The sequence below is a fragment of the Giraffa tippelskirchi genome, chromosome 13 (genome assembly GCF_054371585.1).
Source record: "Giraffa tippelskirchi isolate mGirTip1 chromosome 13, T2T-mGirTip1v1.2.pri, whole genome shotgun sequence".
Lineage (NCBI taxonomy): Eukaryota > Metazoa > Chordata > Mammalia > Artiodactyla > Giraffidae > Giraffa > Giraffa tippelskirchi.
The window spans coordinates 109462270-109485536 of NC_137287.1; the positions used below are offsets into that span (position 1 = coordinate 109462270).

At 50.7% G+C, this 23267-nt stretch overlaps 1 protein-coding gene across 2 annotated transcripts in view; it reads left to right on the top strand.

Annotated features, from left to right (window-relative positions):
* PPP1R16B (protein phosphatase 1 regulatory subunit 16B) overlaps positions 1–23267 on the top strand; it is a 106993-nt gene that overhangs the window by 75702 nt on the left and 8024 nt on the right. The window contains exons 3-10 of one of the 2 annotated variants that reach the window (XM_081560348.1): positions 8410–8480; positions 13231–13376; positions 15636–15739; positions 17714–17838; positions 20750–20875; positions 21397–21472; positions 22125–22254; positions 22347–22515. In XM_081560348.1, the coding sequence (XP_081416474.1) occupies positions 8410–8480; positions 13231–13376; positions 15636–15739; positions 17714–17838; positions 20750–20875; positions 21397–21472; positions 22125–22254; positions 22347–22515 (947 nt within the window). The remainder of the gene's footprint in view (positions 1–8409; positions 8481–13230; positions 13377–15635; positions 15740–17713; positions 17839–20749; positions 20876–21396; positions 21473–22124; positions 22255–22346; positions 22516–23267) is intronic. The other variant, XM_081560349.1, reaches the window with a different exon arrangement.

Sequence of the window (23267 nt, forward strand, 5' to 3'; positions counted from 1 at the left end):
CGGGATCCTGGGGTGAACTTCCTGCTGCTGGGATGGGAGGTACCAGCCCCTGCAGAAGCCACCATTAGACTTGACTCCACCCCCAGCCCAAGGCGGCTGGACTCCCCTGGAAGCAGCTATTTCTGGCTCTGTCTGCTAAGAGGAGGAGCAGTGGTGGGCGGAAAGGTTGAAGTTGCTCAGTGGAACGATTGGGGAAGCGCAGTGCGCTGAGGACCCAGGACAACCTTGACTTGGAAGGAGAGGAAAGAGACTGCTTCCTGAGGGTGCTGGCCCTTCAGGCAGGGTCAGAGCAGCAGGCTGGGCCCCCTGCAGCCCTGCCAGCACCCTGAGGGGGAAGCAGAAGGGGAAGGGGGGCCCAAGGATCTGGTTTGACCAGACTGCAGGTGCTGGATCCCATGAGACTGAGCAAAGTAGACCTGGGACATGAGGAAGGAAAGGAAGTGTGACCAGTGAGGGCACCGTTTTCCATGGAGGTGGTGCAGCCTAGTGGGTGGGGTGCAGCAGCTGGAGGCAGGCCCTGAGGATGCTTGGGGTGGGGTGCATGTCTGAGAATGCATCAGGGGAGGGCTAGGGTCAGGAGGAAGACCAACAGAGGAAGTGGTGAGGCTCAGGGTCTGCCCCGAAGTCCCCACTCCTCTGCCATGGGACCTCGGGCTAAGTGTTAACCTTCTGCCCCATAGTCCTCAACTGCAAACTGCTCTAAAGAGAAAGTTCAGGGATGACCGTTAGTGATCATCGTCTTATTATCATGTACTGAATGCTGAACTGTTGGTAACAATCTTGACCTTTCCTCTAGCTTTTTGTCAGCTCTGGGGCTCTCTTCACGCTCATATCTGCATCCATCTTACACATCTCTTGGCTGCCCACCTTCCCTTCCCCAGGTCCTTGTTTGGCATGATTTTAGCAAAATGGTTAAGCAGCCTTTGGAGACAGTCAGAACCTGGGAGTTAAAATCCCAGCTCTGCCATTCCTAGACACGTGCCCTTGGGCAAGTCATTTTCACGTGCTCAAGCCTGAGCCTCGGTTTTCCCACCTGTAAACTGGAGTGATGATGGTAGGCAGTTAATTGATAATAGCAGGTCATTGGTCTTCATAAGTGGATTAATGGAGTTGATAGACATAAATGGAGAACTAATGAATTTGATAGACATAAAGCACCTAACATAGTGCCTGTAACACAGTCAATGCTGAATTATAGAAAACACCAAATGTGTAGGGTAGACAGAGTGAGGACTGAGATCAGGAGCAGAAGGGTCATGATGGGTGTCTGGTACCTGGCCTGGGAGTGGGCTGCTGGTCAGCTGCCAGGTCTGGCTGCACCACCACTGGAGGCTGAAGGAGGGTTATCTGCTGTTGCATGTCTGTGCAAAATCCATGCTTGTTGCTCTTCAGTCCTTGAGTCACACTCTTTGTGTTGTGTCTGTGGGACTATGCACGTGTCCCCAGCGGTAGTCCGTGTCCCACAGTCCCATGGCCCCTGGAATGAGGAGCTGGAACAAGGAGCTCGGTGGACCCCCAGAGCAGTCCTTCCTCCTCTCATTCCTTTCTGCCTTTGCTCCTTCACACAATAAGATTGTTTAAAATTTTAATAAAAATTGTGCATATTTACAGTGTACAGCATGACGTTTATCTATGTATCTTTATATGTAGAGAGAAAAACGGTTAGTACAGTTAAGCTAATTAACACATCCATTTCCTCGATCTCTCGCTCTCTTTAGTCACCAGGTCATGGCCAACTCTTGCGACCCCATGGACTGTAGCCTGCCAGGCTCCTCTGTCCATGGAATTCTCCAGGCAAGAATACTGGAGTGGATGGCCATTTCCTTCTTCAGTCTCCTCATATAGGTTACATTTTTTTGGTGATATTGGCCAAACGGTACAGTTGCCGTTATGTAGGATGACTACATCTAGAGCTCTAGTGTGCGGCATGATGATTATAGCTAATAACGATGCTGTACTCAGTACTAGAAATTTCCTAAGACAGTAGATTTCAGGTGTTCTCACTACAATGGATATTTCTTGAGCCCCTGCTCTGAGCCAGGCTCCATGCTGGACACTGGGGACACCAGTCAGTGGGGGTTTCCTGCCCTCATGGAGTCTAAAAAGACTAAACAAACAACTATATAATTAATATATGGTCACTAATGACCCTGTAAGTATTGGTTGCAATAGGCACTGCTGCAAAGCAGAAATGCGAATGTGCAGGATACTATGGGAGAGAATAACTCAGGCAACTTGACAGAGATAGGGGTGATCTCAGAGGGCCTCTTGGAGGAAGTGACATTTCAGCTGGAATCGGAAGGATGAAGAGGAGTTTGCTGGCTCAAGTCAGGAAAGAAAGAGGGTTCCAGGTGCAGAAAACTCTATGTAAAGGCCTTGAGGAGCTCACTTTTTGTTTTGCTTTAAGAAATGGAAAAAGCCAGTGTGACTGAATTGGTGAGGGATTCAGGGAGGAGGTGCGGGTGGGATAAAGTGGGGGTGGAAGGGGGTAGAAACTAGATCATGCAGCGCCTAGGAGGCAGTGGGAGGATGAGGCTTCGTTGCTGGGTGCTGGGCAGGAAAGGAAGCGAGATGGAAAGGGAGGAGGGCCTGGTGAGTGGGTGTTCCACGAACATGATTGTGGAAGTCATGTGGCCAGGCGGCAGCAGCTCAGCCCCAGGGGACCCCCGGCAGATGTAGATTGTCCAAGGTCCATCTCCATCTAGTGGGCAGATACCTCTTGCCTTGCTGTCCCCCACCCACCAGAACAGGAGCCACACCTGTGGTTGCATGTCACTGACCAGCCCGAGGTCAGGCAGTCTGCTCCATGGGGTGGAGTGGGTCAGGTGGCAAAGAAAACATAAGCTTGTCAGCAGTGATTTCTCCCTACAAAGGCAGCCACCACCAGCTTCCTGCCGAGATGGGCTGGTTCAGCCTTGCTCGCTACAGCTGGAGACAGAGGGGAGCAGATGGCCCTGCTTGGCCCAGATTCCAGCCAGATTGCCAGGGAGGTGTGGGCGGAGCGACGGGGTTGGTGCTAGGCGCAGGAATACATGAGGGGAGGGTGGGAGCCACCTCTTTGCCATCTCAGTGGGGTCTCGCCTATATGGGGGGAGGATGGCGGGGGACATTGGCTGTGGCCTTACTTGTGGTCCTTGAACCAGCAGATGCTTGGAGCCCCCTAGAGAGAGATGATCCTTGTCTTTTAAGACCAGGTCAGGGGCTCTTGAGAAATGCAAGATATTCACGGTTACATCTCCAGCACCCAGCACAGAGTAGGACCAAGCAGGAGCTCAGCGTTTGTTTGTTTTAATATAAATGATAGTAGTAGCTCTCAGGGGTTGTCTTACTTAACCCTCATGGCATCCCCACAAAGGAGATGCTGTTGTGATCCCCATTTTACAGATGAGAACACTGAGGCACAGAGAAGAGGAATAACTTGCCTAAAGTCACAGATGAACAAATGCATGAGGACTCTTGGGTCATGTGGAAAAACTGATGGGCAAGCCTGGTGTTTGTTGGGGCTGTGGAAGCAGGGAGCAGACCTGAAGGTGGGCAACCAGGAGAAGTGGTGGGCGTGCCCAGCTGGAGAGGAGAGCGTGCCCTTCTTATTTATGTCCTTTCTGAGCCCCCACCAACCCCTCAGATCCCCCTAAGCCAGCTACCTCTATTGTGCAGGGTGCTCAGAGAGCAAGAGAAGAGCCTGGAGAGCTAGGGATATAGGATGACTAGGTTCAGTTGAGCAGGCTGCACACTGCACAACTTCAGAGCAGGCCATTCCCATAGACTCTGATGAAAATAACAAGATGGTAGCCCTGTAGACAAGACCACACCATGCAGGACCGTGAAGAACAGGGTCAGCAAATCTTTTCTGTAAGAGGCTAGATATTAAGAGTAAATATTTTAGGTTGTCCGGGCCATACATCTCTGCTGTAACTAATCAGCTCTGGTGTTGTAGGGTAAAAGCAGTCACAAGCAATATGTAAATGAATGAGTGCAGATGTGTTCCAAGAAATTTTCATTTATTGGAATAGGCTGCCTGCCAGATACAGCCTATGGGCCATAGTTTGCTGACCCAGTGAAGGCCGAGGAAGGATTCTGAACTCTATTCTTTTTATGTATAATTTTATTCATTTATTTATTTAGGCTCTGCTGGGCCTTTATTGCTACACGGGCTTTTCTCCAGTTGTGGCGAGCGGGGCCTACTCTCTAGTTTCGGTGTGTGGGCTTCTCATTGCTGTGGCTTCTCTTGTTGTGGAGCACAGGCTCTAGGGCACACCGGCTTCAGTAGTTGCAGCACGTGGGCTCGGTAGTTGCAGTTCCCGGGCTCTGGAGCACAGGCTCAGCAGCTGGGGTGCACGGGCTCAGTTGCTCCATGGCATGTGGGATCTTCCTGGACCAGGGATCGAAACTGCGTTGGCAGGCAGGTTCTTTACCACCGAGCCCCCGGGGAAGTCCTGAACTCTAGTCTAAGAGCAATGTGGAGCCAGGAGAGAGTTTTAAGTAGGGAGTGAGAGGAAGCAACTTTGTGTTTAACTTGGCCCTTGAGATGTCTCTCCATGTCCACTGGGGGCTGCCATGTTTCTGCTGTCCTGGCTGTAGATCTCTGAGCCCCTCTGTCTGCAAGAAGAGGCTTGGCCTGGGACTCAAGGGCCTCTGATACTTACAGAGCAGAGGTCACTCTGTCCACGCTCTCATCCCCCTCCTCCCTACACCAGCGTTTAGCCCAGCTCTGAATACCCCAGCACTACTGGTCACCATGCCTGGCCCCGGGGGCGGAAAAGAGCAGCCTTGTAATCAAGAGTCTGGGCTTAGAAATCAGAGGGTCTGGTTTTCTCTACTCAGTCTCGTGTGGCGGTGAGCTGACCCTCTGTCTCCTTTTCTCCATAGGAGGAATGATTAGACATGAACCCATGAAACAGAGCAGTTCTGCATCGACCCGGGTGCATAGGAGGGGCTCAGTAAAAAGACAGTGTTGAGAGAGGAATAGAGGAATCATTTTTTTAACATTAAAAAAATTTTTATTTATTTTTGGCTGCACTGGGTCTTCATTGCTGCAAGAGGGCTTTCTCTGGTTGCGATGAGCAGGGGCTACTCTCTAGCTGCGGTGTGAGGGCTTCTCACTGAGGTGGCTTCTCTTGCTGCAGAGCATGGGCTCTAGAGTTGTGGACTCAGTAGTGGTGGCACATGAGCTTAGTCGTCCTGCGGCGTGTGGTTTCCCGGAGCAGGGAATTAAACCACGTCCCCTGCATTGGCAGGCAGATTCCTAACCACTGGACCACCAGGGAAGTCCAGAACAATCATTTTGTTGTTGAACCCGCGAGGCAGGAAAGCCTGGCTAGGTCCTGGATGGTGGAGTCTTTGCTCCAGTGGGTTGTTTCCAGAACCAGGCTCCCAGCCAAAGTACAAGTAGAACCAACAGAGGGGGGCCTTGGGTCACGACTATCGATGGCTCCTTAGAGATGGAGATGACTTTTTCCACCTCTTGGGCTGAAAATAACTGCCTGACATTGGAGTAATTATATGTCTTAGGTTCCCACATGGCACAGAGAACACCCCAATAATTACCGCACTCAAAGACTGCTTTTGGCAGCTGACACTTAATTTCTGCCTCAAAGAGTGTCTCCTGGACTGGAAGCCTAGTTCACCAGCCACCTCCAAAGGATTTGAACCCTGGCCTAATGGGAGCAGAACCTTCCAGAAACTTCTGTGATGCCCAGGGACATCATGGTCACTTCTTTTCCAAAGGCCAGCTGTCAGGCCCAGGACACCCCAGTGGCCCGTGGACAGGCTGGGCCACAGTGATCAGTGGCTTTGCCATAGTGTTCTCAACATGGCCTTGAGGCTGAGACCAGTGCTGTGCATCCTGGTAGGAGGTCCCTGTGAGCAGCACTGAATACTCCAGACATGAGCCATTCAGGTCAGCCCTACAGGGTGGTCTGCTGTGCTGAGAGATGGATAAGCTGTGTCCTTGGACTGAGCTAGGAGGCCACCAAGTAAGTCAGGGTCCTGGCAGGGTTGTTGAGGATTTACTGTGTGCCAGACCTCAGCAGTGAGTGCCAGGTCACAGCAGACAGACCCAAAGCCCACCATAATTACCCAAATAGTTATATAATTATGGTTGTGATAAGGCTATATATGAGATGTATAGATGCTGTGGGTGTGCAGAATGGGGGAGTGCCTTCATCTGGGAAGCTTTAGCTGAGATGTAAAGGATGAGGAGTGAGACAGGTGTGTGTGTGTGTGTGTGTGTGTGTGTGTGTGTGTGTGTGTGTGTGTGTGTGCTAGAGATGGAATGCATGGCTGTGGGTGGATGGATGATTAGTGGATGGGTGGATGACTGGATGGATGAATGGATGAGGGTGGGTGGATAGATGGTGGGTGGCTGGATGAATAGATGGATGAATGGATGCAGGTGGGTGGATGGATGGATGGCGGATGGGTGGGTGGCTGGCTGGCTGGATGCATGGATGCAGGTAGGTGGATGGATGGTGGATGGGTAGATGAATGGGTGAAGCTAGATGGATGGATGCATGATGCATGCATGGATGACTGAGTTGTCCAGGTAATGAAAACAGGCAGTGCAAAAGCTCAGAGATCAAAGGAGATTTGGTGACTCTGTAGCTGACAAAAGACCATTGTGAAAGGTGTTTGGAGTTTAAGAAATGAGACTGGTGAGGCAGGTAGTTTGGGAGTACTGTATATAGCTGAGCGAACTCCTCTGCCCTAAGGGGGTGCCATTCTCACAGGCCACAGTGTGAATGGATGGTCCCGCTGGAACTGTGCGAGATGGAGGCCTGCAGACAGGGCACACATCATTCGGACCTTCTACACCATCATCAGGGTTTTGCACTTGTTGCCAGAGCAGTAGGGGGGCACGGAAGGGTCTGAGCAGTTGGTGATGTGCTTAATTTCCATGTGTAATGCCCCAAAGCAGTGCTGTCCAATAGAACTTTCTGTGAAGACGGAAATGTTCTATTTGTGCACTTTCTAATATGGTAGCCACCTGTAGTTGTTGGAGGCTTCCCTGGTGGCTCAGACGGTAAAGAATCTGCCTGCAATGCAGGAGACCTGGGTTCGATCCTTAGGTTGGGGAGATCCCCTGGAGAAGGAAATGGCAACCCACTCCAGTATTCTTGCCTGGAGAATTCCATAGACAGAGGAGCCTGGCAAGCTACAGTCCATGGGGTCTCAAAAGAGTCAGACATGACTGAGCAACTAACACTTTTGCTTTGTAGTTGTTGAGTCCTTAAAATGTGTCCAAAGTGACTGAGGAAGTGAATTTTGAATTTTTACAAGTTAACATTTGAAAAACTTCAAGAACTCGATGTGGCCAGTGGTTCCCTAGTAGACAGGGCAGCTCCAGAGGACCTGAGTGTAAACCATATATAAGCCCCTTGTCCCCCTGACCCCCAGCAGTGATGAAAGCATCTCGGGCAAGTCTGTGGGAGATGTTACCTCTTGCCAGGAAGTTGGGTGGAGACCTCAACCTCCCCATTGCAGGGACCTCTGTTCACACTCAGGCCAAGGGTACTGCTGGGCTTGTGGTTCCTGGATCCGAGCCTAATGAAGACAGCCCCCATCCCATGAGGTTCCAGCAACCTCATCTCCCTCCTCCACAACTCTCTGGGGTTGCCCAGCAGATATTCAGCGGGCAGAATGGATGACCTGCCCTCTACCCTTCCATAGCTCACTCGAGTTTGTCCCCCCACAGCAGAGGCAAATCGGCTAGGAAACCATAGTGGCCCTGCCCCAGCATGTGGGTGGTGACGTGGAGACACCGCCCGCCGTGGGCATTAGGGGATGTGCACTTTGGCTAGTGTTTTGAGGGAGCCAAACTAGGTGGTGTCTCAGATGATAAAAGTATCTGCCTGCAATGAGGGAGACCAGGTCCCTAGGTCGGGAAGACCCCCCTGGAGAAGGGAATGGCTACCCACTCCTGTATTCTTGCCTGGAGAATCCGATGGACAGAGGAGCCTGGCGGGCTACGGTCCGTGGGGTCGCAAAGAGTCGGACACGACTGAGAGACTCACACTTTCAGACTAGGTGGGCGTGGGAGGGGCTCCGAGGGGCCAGGGCTGGCTTGCTTCTGCACTTGCAGGACCCTGGCCTCTGTCCCCTGCTTTCTCAGCATCAAGAGGGCCTCACACATACGAGTCAGCTTATGTAGCGGGTAGACTTGAATGTATTGATGCAAAGAAGTTGTACCCGTATGTGTGTGCTGACCCCTGCATCTTGCCCTTTGCCCTCGGATCCAGGATGCGAACTAGGGTTTGAATGAGTGGGGGAGGATGGAGCAGGGAGGGTTGTAAGGAGTAAATAAGACTGATGGTGCCAGGACCTGGGGGACAGTGGGTCTTACCTGGGTCCCCCGCACCCCAGCACATGCAGTGTGTGATGAGACAGTCACCTCTTTCTGCTCTGTTGCAGTGCGCTACTTCCTGAAGAACAAGGTCAGCCCTGATTTGTGCAATGAAGATGGACTCACCGCCCTGCACCAGGTAAGGACCCCCTGGAGCCCCTGACTCCCTGCTCCCCACCTGGACATCTCCCTGCTTTTTCCTGCCCAGGACCCTCAGGGAGGAGGGGGGAGGGGAGCTGCAGCTGCCACTTCTGAAAGGCTCTTGTCTGCCCGGGAGACGAGTGTGTCTGTTACAGACACGCCCATAGAGCCCCGTGCCCACGTGCGTGGCACACACACTGCCTCTGGGGACAGGGAGCCTTTGTCCGCTGCATCCTTGCTGCCTGGCAAAGGGTTTGACACACAAAGCAAGTTTGTTCGGAGCTTGACAGTGTACGAAGCACGTTTGTTCACACCCACCAAGGCATCCGTCCACCCTGGTGACAACAGTGATTGACAAGGAGGTTATGGGACCTGCCTAAGGTCACAGCACTGTGGACTCTGGCCAGAAACCATGTGCTGTCATAGCACACAGCCTCTTTAGGGCAGTGAGATGGGCCCAAGCCCCCCTTGGCTGGGGAGGGGCTGCTCTGGCTGTCATCTCTCATTATCTCACACTGCATCAGCCCCTTCCCTGGGCCCCAGCATTCAGGCATCCCTGCCCTAATCCATCCTCCGTGCTGTGACCGCAGGGATGCCCAGACCCAACATCTGCTGATGTTACTCAGAACGCTCCCGTGTCTTCCCATAACACTAAGGGTAAGGAGCACCCCAGTGCCCCTGCCGAGCCGGCCATGCTGACCGCCAGGCCTGCAGCTACTTGACTTTTTGGTCCCTTGCACACAGTCTGCTCCCCATCGCATCTCACCCAGTGTTTAGGTGCGTGCACAGCTAGAGTCTGAGAGCTGTGCTGTTATGTCCACATCCCCTCCACTGAGCACCTCTGTCATCCAGCCAGTGAAACTCTCTCAGTTGTGTCCGACTCTTAATTCTCCAGGCCGGAATACTGGAGTAGAAAGCCATTCCCTTCTCCAGGGGCTCTTCCCAACCCAGGGATTGAACCCAGGTCTCCCGCATTGCGGGCAGATTCTCTACCAGCTGAGCCACAAGGGAAGCCCAAGAATACTGGAGTGGGTAGCCGATCCCTTCTCCAGCGGATCTTCCTGACCCAGGAATTGAACTGGGGTCCCCTGCGTTGCAGGAAGATTCTTTACCAACTGAGCTATCAGGGAGCCCTTCCAGGCATTAGCGTGACCATTTAGTGTTGGTCTCTGGTTACCCAAGACTCTGCACTGCGCGAGAGCAGAGCTCATCATGTCTCTCTCATCGGTGTATCCACTTTGTCCGCCACCATACTGGCATACAATAGGTGCTCACTATGTGCCTACTGAGTTAATGAGTGAACACACTGAACCTCCCTGTGCCCTGGCCCGAGTTTCAGAGCAGGTGGACTTGAATGCACTCCGGCTAGGCTCTGGAGCCCTGAGCTGGTGAGACCCTCTCCATCTCCCTCTGAGGGTGGGAAAGGTAACCACTGCCCTACTCATAAGCCCCGGGGGCAAGTCCCCACCCTCGGCCGTCAGCTTGGGAGCTCTCTGTGTGTCCTCTTGGCTTCTCTTCCTGTCTCGAAGGGCTTCATGCATCCACAAAGTCTAGCTGTGTGACCTTGGGCAAGTTACTTAAGCTCTCTGTGCCTCATTTTCCTCATTTGTAAAAGAGGCATAACAAGTGCCCATGTCACTGGGTTGTGAAGATTAAATAAATATACATAAAACCCTGTAAGCGTCATCTGACTCTGGATAAATATTAGATATTATTATTATTTATTATTATGGAGGGACTTCCCTGGTGGCTCAGATGGTAAAGAATCTGCCCGTGATATGGGAGACCCGGGTTCAATCCCTGGGTGAGGAAGATCCCCTGGAGAAGGAAACAGCAGCCTACTCCATTATTCTTGCCCAGAGAATTCCATGGACAGAGGAGCTTGGTGGGCTGCAGGCCATGGGGTCACAAAGAGTCAGACACGATTGAATGATTTTCACTCATTATTATGAAAATCTGTCACATGTTCACTTCTCAACAAAACCACTTCACATATGTGAAGCGTGGGTTGATCATCACAAGAACTCTTTGAAATAGTATTATCCCCATTTTACAGCTCAGGAAACTGAGGTTCAGGGCAGCACCATCCAATACAGCCTTTATGATGATGACATGTTCTGTGTATTGACACTGTCCAGCACCTTAGCTTCTAGCCCTACATGGCTACAGAGCTCTGGAAATGTTTTACTGAGAATTCACTGAGGCAATGCATGGCCAAAAGTTAGCAAGGTGCATGGCCCTAGTAACTCCTCAAAAAGCATTAGCTCTTATTATTGGCAGCGTGACCTGTTATTATTACTGCTGTTCTGGGGCTGTTGTCATTGTTGTCATTGTCATCATCACTACTGCTCCAGGACAACAAAGAAGCACAGTGACAAGAGCTTCCTATGGATTTTCTGCTCTTGGCAACAGGGAGCCTTCAGAGGTTTTGTAAACTGAGAGCGACACGGCTGGGTTAACAAGGAAGCTCCCTCTGGTTGAGGGTGTGTGAAAGGGGAGTGACAGGGAGAAAGAGAGAGATGATGAAGCCTCGGCCAGGGCAGTGGGGATGGGGACAGCAATCAGGAGATGCGATCCACAGCCGGTGATGGATTGAACATGGGAAGTGAGGGGGCGGGAGGAGTCATCCGGTGCCAGGTGCCATGGCTCACCTTGGGGAATACAGGCGAGGACGCTGCCCCCCTCTGCCACGTACCAGCCCCCACTGCACTCCTGCACCCAGGTCCCAGCCCAGCCCATGCTCAGCTCGAGCTTCCCAGCTGCAGACTGGCCCAGCCCCTGGGCATCTTTCCCACATGACTGCAATTCTGTGTGTGTAATCACGCCACCTGTCCACTGCCCTGCCTGTCTTCATATTTCTGCAGCCCCTCATGGTGGGATCTCTGGCCCTCTTGTCCCCTGACCCCACAGTCTGGGCTGCTCCTGGCTCCTCCTATGGACCAGGCCATCCCAAACTCTTCTGCCAGTGACTGCCGCCGGGGGACCCTCGCCTTTCCAGGCTGCCTCACTCTGGTGCCTTTGGCGCCCTCTGCTGGCGGTGCCCTGCCACTTCATGGTTCTCTCTACCACCTGAGGCAGTGCCCTGCTCCACTGGGTCACCTGTGACCCTCCTGTCCGGAGAGATGCCCCCAGATCCAGCCAATCCCAGGTGCATAAAGAGAACCTGGCATCATCTCTGGCACCATCTCTGCTCATTTCCTATATGTCCCATATGTCCAGGGCTGGCCCCTGATTCTTTTTTTCTTTTTAAAATATATATGTATGTATTTGGTATGTATGTATGTATGTATTTGGTATGTATGTATGTATTTGGTATGTATGTGTGTGTTTGGTATGTATGTATTTGGTATGTATGTAAGTATGTATTTGGCTGCACCAGCTCTTACTTGTGGAATGCAGGATCTTTTAGTTGTGGCATGCGGGATCTAGTTTCCTGACCATGGGATGAACCCAGGTCCCCTGCACTGGGTGCTCGGAGTCTTAACCATTGGACCACCAAGGAAGTCCCTCTGATCCCTGGTTCTGCTGGGAATGGGGGTGGGGGCTGTGGTGCCGCCCCATCCCCACGCCCCCCGAGGCCCTGGGCTCCCACAGGTGCCCCTGCTCTTTTTGCTGACATCCAGTCACTCCTCCCCATGCCTGCGGTCACTTCTGTAGGTCAGGCCGCCATCATCTCTTAAATGGGGTGATTTTGACATAGTTCCTCACCCTCCCACTTCTCCCTCCAGAAGCTTGTGATCGAAGTCTGTTCTCCGCGTGCAGCTGGAGAAGGGATTTTTTAAAAAACAAGTTTGAATTGTGCTGCTCCTCTGAGTATAACTCTGCAGTGTCTCCCATGCACTGAGGGCAGAGTCTTCCCTGGATGGAAATTCTGAGCCACAGGTCCACTGCCCTGTCCCCTGCTGGTTTCTCCGGAGGTCATCTGAGATCCTTCCTGCAGCCTGTAAAGTGGTTCCCCGTCTTCTGCCTCCTCTGTCCTCGCTTCTCCCTGCTCATGGCCCCGGCTTGAGCTCCCTCTGTCCCCTTGGAATCTTTCACTCTCCCTCCCTGGAATTTGGGGGCTCCAGTGGCTTTTGGAGCCCAGCATCTCTCTGCGAGCTGCCTTCTCATTGGGGCTGACCCACGTGTGGACACGCAGGAGGACAGACGTGGCTATCTCCTCGCAGGGACTCTATCAGGACTCCCTAGAGCCCTCAGGCGGCACTGGGTTTTTTTGGGGGAGGCTTGGTTATTTGGGGCTTCCCCAAGAACTAGCTTCTGGGTCAGAAATTCCTAAGTCAGAGCTTTCAAACTATAATCTAGGAGGCCACTGATGGGAAGGGGGACCTTCTCAACAACCCCAGCCCCACACATTCCAGCTTCAGCCTGAGCAGCCCTGCTTGAATTTATTGGCTATCTAACTTAGAGTTCTCCTTACAGTTTTGTTTGAAGAAAGCCTTCCGAAATTAAAAAGTAAAGGTTTTAAAGACTCATTCAAAATTTCGTCCCATTCCACCAACATTTGCAAAACATCTTATAGCTGACTTTATTTTTTATATTGTTTTCATTTTTTTATCTTGTACATTATTAACTTACTCACAAGGAAACAGGCTCAGAAAGGTTAAGTGACTTGAGCATGATCACACAATATGTACGTAATGGAGCTGGATTCAAACCCAGGCAGCTGGGCTCCGTTGTCCTTCTCGGGAACTGGGTGTGCCCTCGCCGTGACCTGCCCGGAGCTGACCCTGCCTGTGTCCGCCTTGCAGTGCTGCATCGACAACTTTGAGGAAATTGTCAAGTTGCTCCTTTCCCACGGTGCCAACGTGAACGCCAAGGACAATGAGCTGTGGACGCCTCTGCATGCCGCGGCCACCTGCGGCCACGTAAACCTGGTGAAGATCCTCGTTCAGTAGTACGTGCCCCTCCCCCCCAGGAGCAGCCTTCCCTCCGCCTTTGGTTTTTAAATTTTATTTATTTATTTTAATTAGAGGCTAATTGCTTTACAATATTGTAGTGGTTTTTGCCATACATTGACATGAATCAGCCATGGGTGCGCCTTTGGTGTTTTTCCAGGTCCTTTTTTTGGGGGGGCGGGGGGGTTCATCTCTTTTTTTTCTTGTCTCTTTGGTGCCTGTCCATTTTTCCCCACATTCCTTTTCCATCCCCGTGTCTTTCTGTCCGGTTTTCCCTCTCTGTCTCTTCTTTCCTCCCTGATCTCACTTTGTCTTTTTCCCTGTGTCTCTCTTAATTCACATTCTCCTCTTTTCATTCTCTTCCTTTCTCCCGATATGATGGTCATAAAATATGCAACACAATTTACCATCCTTGCATTCCAGGAATAAATCCCATTTGGTCATGGCATATAATCCTTCTGCTGTGCTGCTGAATTTGGTTTGCTAGTATTTTCTTGAGGAGTTTTGCATCACTGTTCATAAGGGATATTGGTCTGTAGTTTTCTTGTCGTGCCTTTGGCTTTGTATCAGGGTATGATTCTGTCTCTTTTCATCTCTTTTTCTCTATCTGTCCCCACGAGTCTGTATTCATCTCCATACTTATGTGTTGTTGCCATTTTTCTTTTCCTTGCTATAAAAAAGCAGGCATATTTCCTTGGCTCTGCCCCCTCAAATTCCATCCACATGCTTTTCTTGGGGGCAGAACCTACTTTGGGGGACACCACATAGCAATGTCTTTCCCAAGGATAAGGCCGTTTCCCTCTGTAGAGTTCTGACAGTCTTCCCCCACCCTGAACTTCTTTCCAGTCTCCTCAGGCTCTACAAACACAGAGAAAAGGCAACATTGAATTTCAAGTGTATTTCATTGAATTCATCTAATGATTGGTGGGCATTTGAGCTGGGCCAAGCCCTGTGCTGGGCACTGAACACTCAGGGATGCAAAAGTCCTGAGAAACTCAGCAGGAAATCAGGTGACTTCAGTCCCAGAACCGAGACAGAGTGAGATCAATGGTGGCTGGGGTCCCAGGAGAGCATCTGAGCACAGGGATTCAGGTATAGTGGCCAAGGGCAAGTGGCCTTTGGCAGAGGTCTCAGCAGAGCAGCCAGGACCCATCGGGTGGCTACTTGGGGGATAGAGATGCTGCCCTGGCTCAGAGAGGTGGATTAGCTTACCCAAGGGCACATAGGAGCTCAGAGAGGTCCCGGGGAGGGCTGTTAGGCCAGAGGACTGGCAGGTGGCCCGTGCCCACACCTCCAATGAGAACCTGGGTGTGGCTAAGTCTGCAGAAGCATGAGATGGCCAGCATCCAATCAGAGGTGGTGCAAGAGGAAAAGGAAGTGGATGCCAGCATGATACCAGTCCCCAGCGCCAATCTGTACCAGAATCATGGGTTTAAAGTGTGTAATCCTCAACCCCGCCCCATCCTCTTGAGAGACTCTGTTTCGGGAGATCTAAAGTGGAGCCCAGGAAGCTTCATTTTATTTCAGTGGTGTCTGAGTGATTCTGCCGCAGGGCAGCCCAGGACCAGGCGCTTGGGAGCCACTGGCCCCAAAGGAGAATTCTCCCACAGAGTCCCAAGGCTCTCTCCTGCCCCGTCCTGGTTTGCCTTTGGGGCAGGGACTTAGAGGAGGAATTGGGAGTAGCCTTGGGTGTCTCTGCACTTGGTCCAAGATTGAAATAGGACAGGGAGAAGTAGAAAGAGCTGGCCCATGAAAGAGCCACGTTTCCATCTTGAACCTCCACATCCTAGCTGTGTGACCTCAGACAAGTAACTGAACCTATCTGAATCTTGTTTTCCCTTGACTGAGATGGGGCCAATAATACTGAACCAAGAAGACTATTATGAGGATTATATGTGTGAGGATTAGATGATGCGTGTAAAGGGCTTAGATCAAGCCTGGCTCTTAGCAGATGCTTGGGAAGTGGTGCTACCACCATTAATTTTGTCTTTTCTCATTTGACATCTATCCTCGAGTGCCTACCTGCTGGTTCAACAGAGGAGGAAGCTGGGGAAAGTGGCACAGCTCTCCTGGGACTATGGCCCCTTCCCACCCAGGCCCCCTGATACTCTGGAGATGCAGTCCTTGCTGGGCTGCACCATTGTTGGGTTGTGGGTATTGGGGTGCACAGTGGGGTGTGGGTGAGAGGTTGGACAGTAGAGGCAGTCAGACCAACCCTCTGCACGTTCTTGGCCCTCACCCTGGTCTTCTCTCTGCAGTGGAGCCGACTTGCTCGCTGTCAACTCTGATGGGAACATGCCCTATGACCTCTGTGAGGATGAGCCCACCCTGGATGTCATCGAGACATGCATGGCGTACCAGGGTAAGGGCAGAGCCACCTGCTGTGAAGTGGGCTGGGTGTGGGGCTGTGGCGAGCGTCTCTCAGATCAGTGCAGGCGAACAAGTTACCTAGAGACATGCCCATCGGTTACTGCTCAGGAACTGGGACGGGACCCCCACGATGGTTGTTCCCCATGTGACGGACAAGGTGCGAACACAGAACAAGCCTGGAAAACGAACTGTGCACAAGGAGGGGCGTGGCTGTCATCTGTGTCACCCACACACATGGGCAGCCTCAGCTGGCCCCGTCTCTTCATCAGCTGTGACGGTTCAATTCAAAACATTCACAATAAAGATATATTCCCATTTGGGAAAATACAAAGTCAAGAACATTCACGGCTGCCTGCTCTGTGCCAGGCACCACTTGGGCTGCCAGGGACCCCGGATAAACAAGATGTGGGCTGTTCTCAGCTCACAAGTGAGCTTCAGAGAGGAAACAAATGCAGCAGAGACCAGCCTGCCCCTGCCACCCCAGTACATGCTCCTGAAAGGCCTCCTCTTTAGAAATATATCTCAAATCCAGACCCTGGACTGCAGTCTGAGGTCCTCCCCCCATCTCTGCCTTTGTGTTTCTGCCCAGATGGCTGCAGGAACCGCCCTTTTGGCCTGCGCGTTCCCTGGCCCAGGAGCTTTCCCTGTCCACTTTCTGTAGAACTTCCTAATAATTTTTGTGCCAGTCTGGTGAATCTACGGACCCACCCCTTCTGTATTTTTAAATGCAGTTATCAAAGCCATAGGATTACAGAGGAAACCACTGCTATTAAAGTAGGGCTCACCAAATACTTTTAAATGTGTAATATAGAAGCTTCATCGATTCATGAAACAATAAGATAACATGGTGTGAAAATACCTATATTTTCTGTTGGTGACAAAGTCACGGGCACTGCCAATTCTACTGTGAATTTGGCCTATGTTCTAATGGAAGGAGATGCTATAGCTCATTGGAAAATTAGTGAAAATAGGACTTCTCTGGTGGTCAAATGTTTAAGAATCCAAGAATGCATTGGCAAGCAGGGGACATGGATTTGATCCTTGGTCCAGGAGGATTCCACATGCTCCTGAACAACTAAGCCCGTGTGCACTAGAGGCCCTGCTCCCCAACACGAGAAGCCATCACAGTGAGAAACTTGGGCACCTCAACTAGAGAGTAGATCCCGCTCGCCACAACGAGAGAAAGCCACCACAGCTAGAGAAAGCTCGCACACGGCAACAGAGACAGCACAGCCAAAAAGAAACAAATAAATAAAAATTAAACAAAAAGTTAGTGAATTAGAGCATTCTTTTTCTCCCTTCAAGTTTACAGACCTCCCCTGAGTTATATCCAAGAATGCTTGGTCTCATGGACCTTTTTTTCAGAGCAAATCACTCTCTCCTTAGTAGCTGCCATTAACACTTAAATTTTAGCCAGAGATTCAGGCTTGAAGATGAATTTCTGAGTCCTTCCACCTCGATTATTCAGCTCTCCATTCAGAAGTGATATATTCAGTAATTCAGTTGTGGCCGTAATAGAGATTCACTGAGCATCGTGCCTGGTGATGCAAACACAGCTGTGGATGAAGGGGAAGAAATGAACAGAGACCTGATCACATAGAGTGGGCAGGGGAGGCCAGCTGAGGAGGTGATCCAGGCTGGACCTAAAGGATGAGACAGAGCCAGGAATTTGAGCAGCTGGAGGCGGGTAGGTGGGTGGTCGGGACTGCCAGGTAGAAGAGCTGTGTATGTAAGTCATTGATATTAATACAGTGCCGACTGGGTTCCAGGCTCTTGTTCGTGGCCCAACACGTGGTGTTCGTTTTCACTGGGCCTGGGAGAAATGATCTCTGAGCATGTCTTTCTACCCCCTTGACTGGCAGACCCTAGGAAACAGGAGTCATACCTGCCCCCTCTGCCCTCCCTCCCCGCCCTGGTGGGTTCTCTGCCTGGGAATGCTGACTCAATCCCCCCTCCCCCACTGCAGGCATCACCCAGGAGAAAATCAACGAGATGCGGGCAGCTCCCGAGCAGCAGATGATTTCGGACATTCACTGTATGATCGCAGCTGGCCAGGACCTTGACTGGGTAGATGCCCAGGGGGCCACACTGGTGAGGAGAGGGGCCAGGCTGGATTGGGCTGGGGGTTTGGGACCAGAACCCAGACCAGCTGGAGCTGAACAGGGCCAGCACTGGGTGGAGGTCAAGCCTACACAGTGGGGGCCTGTCTGTAGCCTTGAACTTCCTCCTCGTTTTGGGGACAGGGTTGCCCCTGGAATGTGGTCCTCCCATCCATCCATTAGTTCACCCATCCATCCATTGGTTCACCCATCCATCCATTGGTTCACCCATCCATCCATTCATTGGTTCACCCATCCATCCATTGGTCCACCCATCCATTCATTGGTTCACCCATCCATACACTGGTCCACACATCCATCCATTGGTCCACCCATCCATCCACTGGTTCACCCATCCATCCATTGGTCCACCCATCCATTCTTTGGTTCACCCATCCATCCATTGGTTCACCCATCCATCCATTGGCTCACCCATCCATCCATTCATTGGTTCACCCATCCATCCATTGGTCCACCCATCCATTCATTGGTTCACCCATCCATCCACTGGTCCATGCATCCATCCACTGGTCCACCCATCCATCCACTGGTTCACCCATCCATCCATTGGTCTACCCATCCATCCACTGGTCCACCCATCCATTCACTGGTCCACCCATCAATCCATTGGTCCACCCATCCATCCATTGGTCCACTCATCCATCCTGTCAACATACATATCCTCTGTGCCACATGCTTTACTAGACATTGGAGATAGAGAATGATGGAATCTTCTCTCTGTCTTTCTCATTAGCTTCACTCACTGTTTGAATTCAAGTCAGTGAAACCTTCTTGATCTTTCTTCATAGGCTTTCATAGCATGATACAGCTCAGTATTGGAGAGGTCTGCTTTTGCAGCCTCTAAACTGAGAACTAGAACATGGCTTTGGAAGCCCCCCTCAACCTTGCCCATGGCTGGGTCCATCTTGTCCTAGGCTTGGGGTCCATGTGATTTTGAGCACTCAGGGTCTCAGAATCTTCAGCTTTTCAGGTAGGGCTCAGCAGTACCAAGTTCCCTCACTGCCCCTCAGGCCTGACCTGGTAGCCCAGATGTGATCATTGGACTTCTACCCCTTTCCTGAGTCCCACCCTCTGCCTCATCCACCCCCTTTTTTTTTAAATAAAATTTTTAAGTTGATTATTTATTTTAGTGACATATAGTTGCTTTATAATATACTAGTTTCAGGTATATAACACAGTGATTGAATATTTTTAATAGATTATACTCCATTAAAAATTATTACAAAATAATGGCTGTATTTCCTTGTGCTGTACAATATACTTTGCTTTTTTGTTTTGTACATAGTAGTTGGTATCTCTTAGTCCTGTACCCCTATCTTTTCCCTCCCCCTTCCCTCTCTCTATTGGTGAGTCTGTTTCTGTTTTGTTCCATACAAACAAATGTCTTTGTCTTTGTCTTTGTCTAACTTTTTTCATGAAACATAATGCCCTCTAGGTTCTTGTATGTTGCTGCAAATGGCATTATTTCATTCCTTTATATGGCTGAGTAGTATTCCATTGTCTGTGTATACCACACCTTCTCTATCCATTAATCTTTTGATGGACACCTAGGGTGCTTCTATATCTTGACAATTGTAAATGATGCTGCTATGAACATTAGGGTGCCTGTATCTTTTCGAATTAGTGTTTCATTTTCTTTGGATATATACCCAGCAGTGGAAGTAGTTCTCTTTTTTAGGTTTTTGTGCCTCATGCTCTTTTCTAAGAAAGGGGTCCCCGCTTAGATCACCTGGTCAGCCCAGCACTCAAGAATTGAGTCAGGTAGTTGGATTGGACGCTGCATGAAGACTGGACAAAGTTATGGCCAGGGTGTGCCAGGACACTGCCCGCCCTGGATGGAGCTCCTCTGGGTCTGTGGCTCAGCCCTGTGGACACAGGGGTCTGCTTCTCTGGGGCTGGCCTCAGAGCGGCTTCACTCACATGGCTGGGCACATACTGGGTCTCAGTTCTTCCCAGTGAAGCAGGGAGGCGTACCTTCCCCATGGGGTTTTTGGGAGGACTAAATGAGATTCTACATGTAGGTGCTCACCACAGAGTCTGTAAACTCTCAGTAGATTCTGGTGATGAACTCATTATTATTATTAACATGATCACTTCTATTTATATAATAAATAACAAGGTCCTACTGTGCAACACAGAGAACTATATTCAATGTAATTATAGTTGTAATCTCCTGTAATGGGAAAGGAAATCTGGAAAAAAATATATGCAGATGAATAACTGAATTGCTTTGCTATATACCTGAAACAATGTAAATCAACTATAGTAAAACAAAAAAACAAGAAACCCACCAATATGACTCTCTCAGTCATAACTTTTTATTCCCAGCTATGTATGTGGTCCTACAGTTTTTAATGTCTTGCTGGCTGTGTGTCATTCTTAATAGCTGGCAAGCATCAAACATTTATAAATCAGATAGTGATACCAGTTTTTGTGTGTGCCTGTTTCAGATCACACCCTAGATCTGGAAATTTTCTGAAAATTAAAAAAAAGAAAAAAACCTAAAACCTCTGTTTGCCAGAAACTTATAGCCACTTGACCCCTGGATGATGCGGCATCCGGCCATCAGGGCTGTGTTCTGTTGAACCTCTGAGACTCCATCTACAGGGCTCTGTGCATAGTAAGCACTGAGTAAATGCTGATGCTTTAATGACAGGGGCTTGAAGACAGAGGAGAAGGACTCACCTCTCTTCCTTACCTTCTAGTTCCATACTGCAGACTTACTAATGCTCTGTAATGTGGCTGGTATTTCCACCTCCTTCTATTCCATTCTACTGGCCCCAAGTATGATCTGGGCCTTGGTCTGGGCCAAGTATGATCTCCTGCCTCCAAATGAGGGACCAGCCCTCATGGGGAGTGCTGACCCCTTTCCTCTCCTTCAGCTGCACATAGCTGGAGCCAACGGATACCTGCGGGCAGCTGAGCTTCTCCTGGACCATGGTGTACGCGTGGATGTGAAGGACTGGGATGGCTGGGAGCCCCTGCACGCAGCCGCCTTCTGGGGACAGGTAGTTGTCACCCACAGGGCTGTGAGAGAGGCCAGCTTATGGCCAACCTGCTGACCTTTGGGCTGCAGACCCACTTAGGGTGTTAACTACAGCCAGCATGTAGGATGTGAAAAGACCTACCGAGTTTGCCAAAAGGATTGTCAAGTTGTGTCCTAACAAGATGACAATCCAATTTGCCAAATTAGAAAATTTCCCACATTTCTGTCTTGAGTTTTTCCTCTTGTTTCCCAGATAGAAATCTCTGTAGCTTTTGCCATTCCTCTTTAAACACTTGACAGCTCTGGAGTTATACCTGACTCCTTCTGTCCCTCGGTATGGCTGAGTCATGCTGGAGGAGGTGTCAAGCCCAAGGCATTTGCCGGAATTCCCGGCTTTAGGGGACAGAGCCTTCCCTGGGAGTCGGCTTTGCCCTACCATTCTTTGGATCACATCCTAAGAAGCTTTGAACTCTCACTCTCTCCAACTCCTAGGCTTTCTCAGCTATGGGCAGGGGGGAACCTGGGCTTCTTCCTGTGTTTCAGATGCAGATGGCAGAGCTGTTGGTGTCCCATGGGGCGAGTCTCAGTGCTAGGACGTCCATGGATGAGATGCCAATTGGTAAGTTCACATGGACCACAAATGGCACATACATCAGCACTCACTGATTTTTTTGATGAGTGGAGGATAAATGGTTGAATATATGGTTGGATAGATGGTAGATGGATAGTTTGATGAATAAATTAATGGGTGGTAGATTAATGGGTGGATAAGTGGGTGAATGTATGGATGAATGAAAAAGAGGATGGGTGGGTAGACGATGAATCTATGGATGACTGGTTCAGCGAATAGGTAGACAGATGAACTAAAAGGTGAGAGGGATTGAGTGGGTGGGGATATATGATTTCAGTATCTTTCCATAATGTCTTGCTTGGGCTCCATGGGGTACCTGCTGGTTTCTCTCGATACATTTTCTATCAGTGGAGAATTGATGACTCCCCTTGGAAGTGATCAAAGGTGTATGAATCCTTCAGTCATAGCTGGAAATTGGGACTGTGCACGGGACCTGGGGTTTCCTCTTCTTACACTCCTCGAAGGATTGGGTGGTAGCCCAGGAAATAAGGCTGGGACTGCTTTTGCCCCTCCACCCACAGCACAAAAGATGCTGGGAGTTTTCAGTGGGTTGGGATGGCAGTTCCTCTGGTCTGGAGGGCCCTTGGGGATCACCAGCCCCTTCCCTGCCCCCCCGCCATGGACTCCTCCACCCTTTCAGACCTGTGTGAAGAGGAGGAGTTCAAAGTCCTGCTGTTGGAGCTGAAACACAAGCACGACGTGATCATGAAGTCACAGCTGAGGCATAAGTCATCTTTGAGCAGGAGGACGTCTAGCGCGGGCAGCCGAGGGTGAGTCGGGGGCGGGCCAGCCAGGGGCGCCCGAGGATGCTCCTGCCCGTGGAGCCTGGAAGCAGCCTCCCAGCACCCCCCTTTCCCCTTAGGAAGGTGGTACGTCGAGCCAGCCTGTCCGACAGGACCAACCTGTACAGGAAGGAATATGAGGGAGAGGCTATACTTTGGCAGCAGCGGAGTGCATCTGAGGATCAGCGGAACTCCAGCTACAACGGGGACATCAGGGAGACCAGGACAGACCAAGAGAATAAGGACCCGGTGAGAGCTTGCCTCCCACCTGGCCCCACTGACCACTGCCGTGGGAGGGGAACAGATGGAATCCCAGCCTGGCTTTGCTTCTTTATCTCAGAGCCTTCGGAGGGAGGTCAGCTGGCCATCGCCTTTAAACCAGGTGGATCCTGTCTGATGGGGGTGCCTGCCGTGGTTAATGAGGCGAGTGTAGGATGTCCACGTCAGAGCTGGTGATTGGCACACAGTAGGGGCTCATAACTGCCAGGAAGCGAGTGATCACCATGTGCCTGCTTGAGCTCCAGCAGAAGAGAGATTTTGTTCCGGCTTCCCAGAAGAGAGGTTCAGTAGGGTGGCCACTCTGGGAGAGAAGGGTGCTAAAACTTTTTTAGGGGAAACCTAACAAGATATTGAGAATTGTGTTGAGATATTGGATTGGAAGAAAAATTTTGGAAAGTAGTAAGGGGATGGCAGAACATCTGAGCAGCTGGCTCCAGGAGTAGCCTACAGTCTGGGCATTAAACTGCTTTCCTAAGAAGATGCTGTATTGTTTTCTGATAACTGTTGTAATGAATTACTGCAAAGTAGGTGACTTGACGCGAGAGAACTGTCTTTTCTCCCAGTTCTGGAAGCCAGAAGTCTAAAAATCAAGGTGTCTATAGGCTTGGTTCCTTCTGGTTATTGGAAGGGGACTCTGTTACATGCCTGTCTCCTAGCTTCTGACGGCTCTGGCATTCCTTGGCTTTTTGCTAGCTTGCCTCCAATCTCTGCCTCTGTCTCCA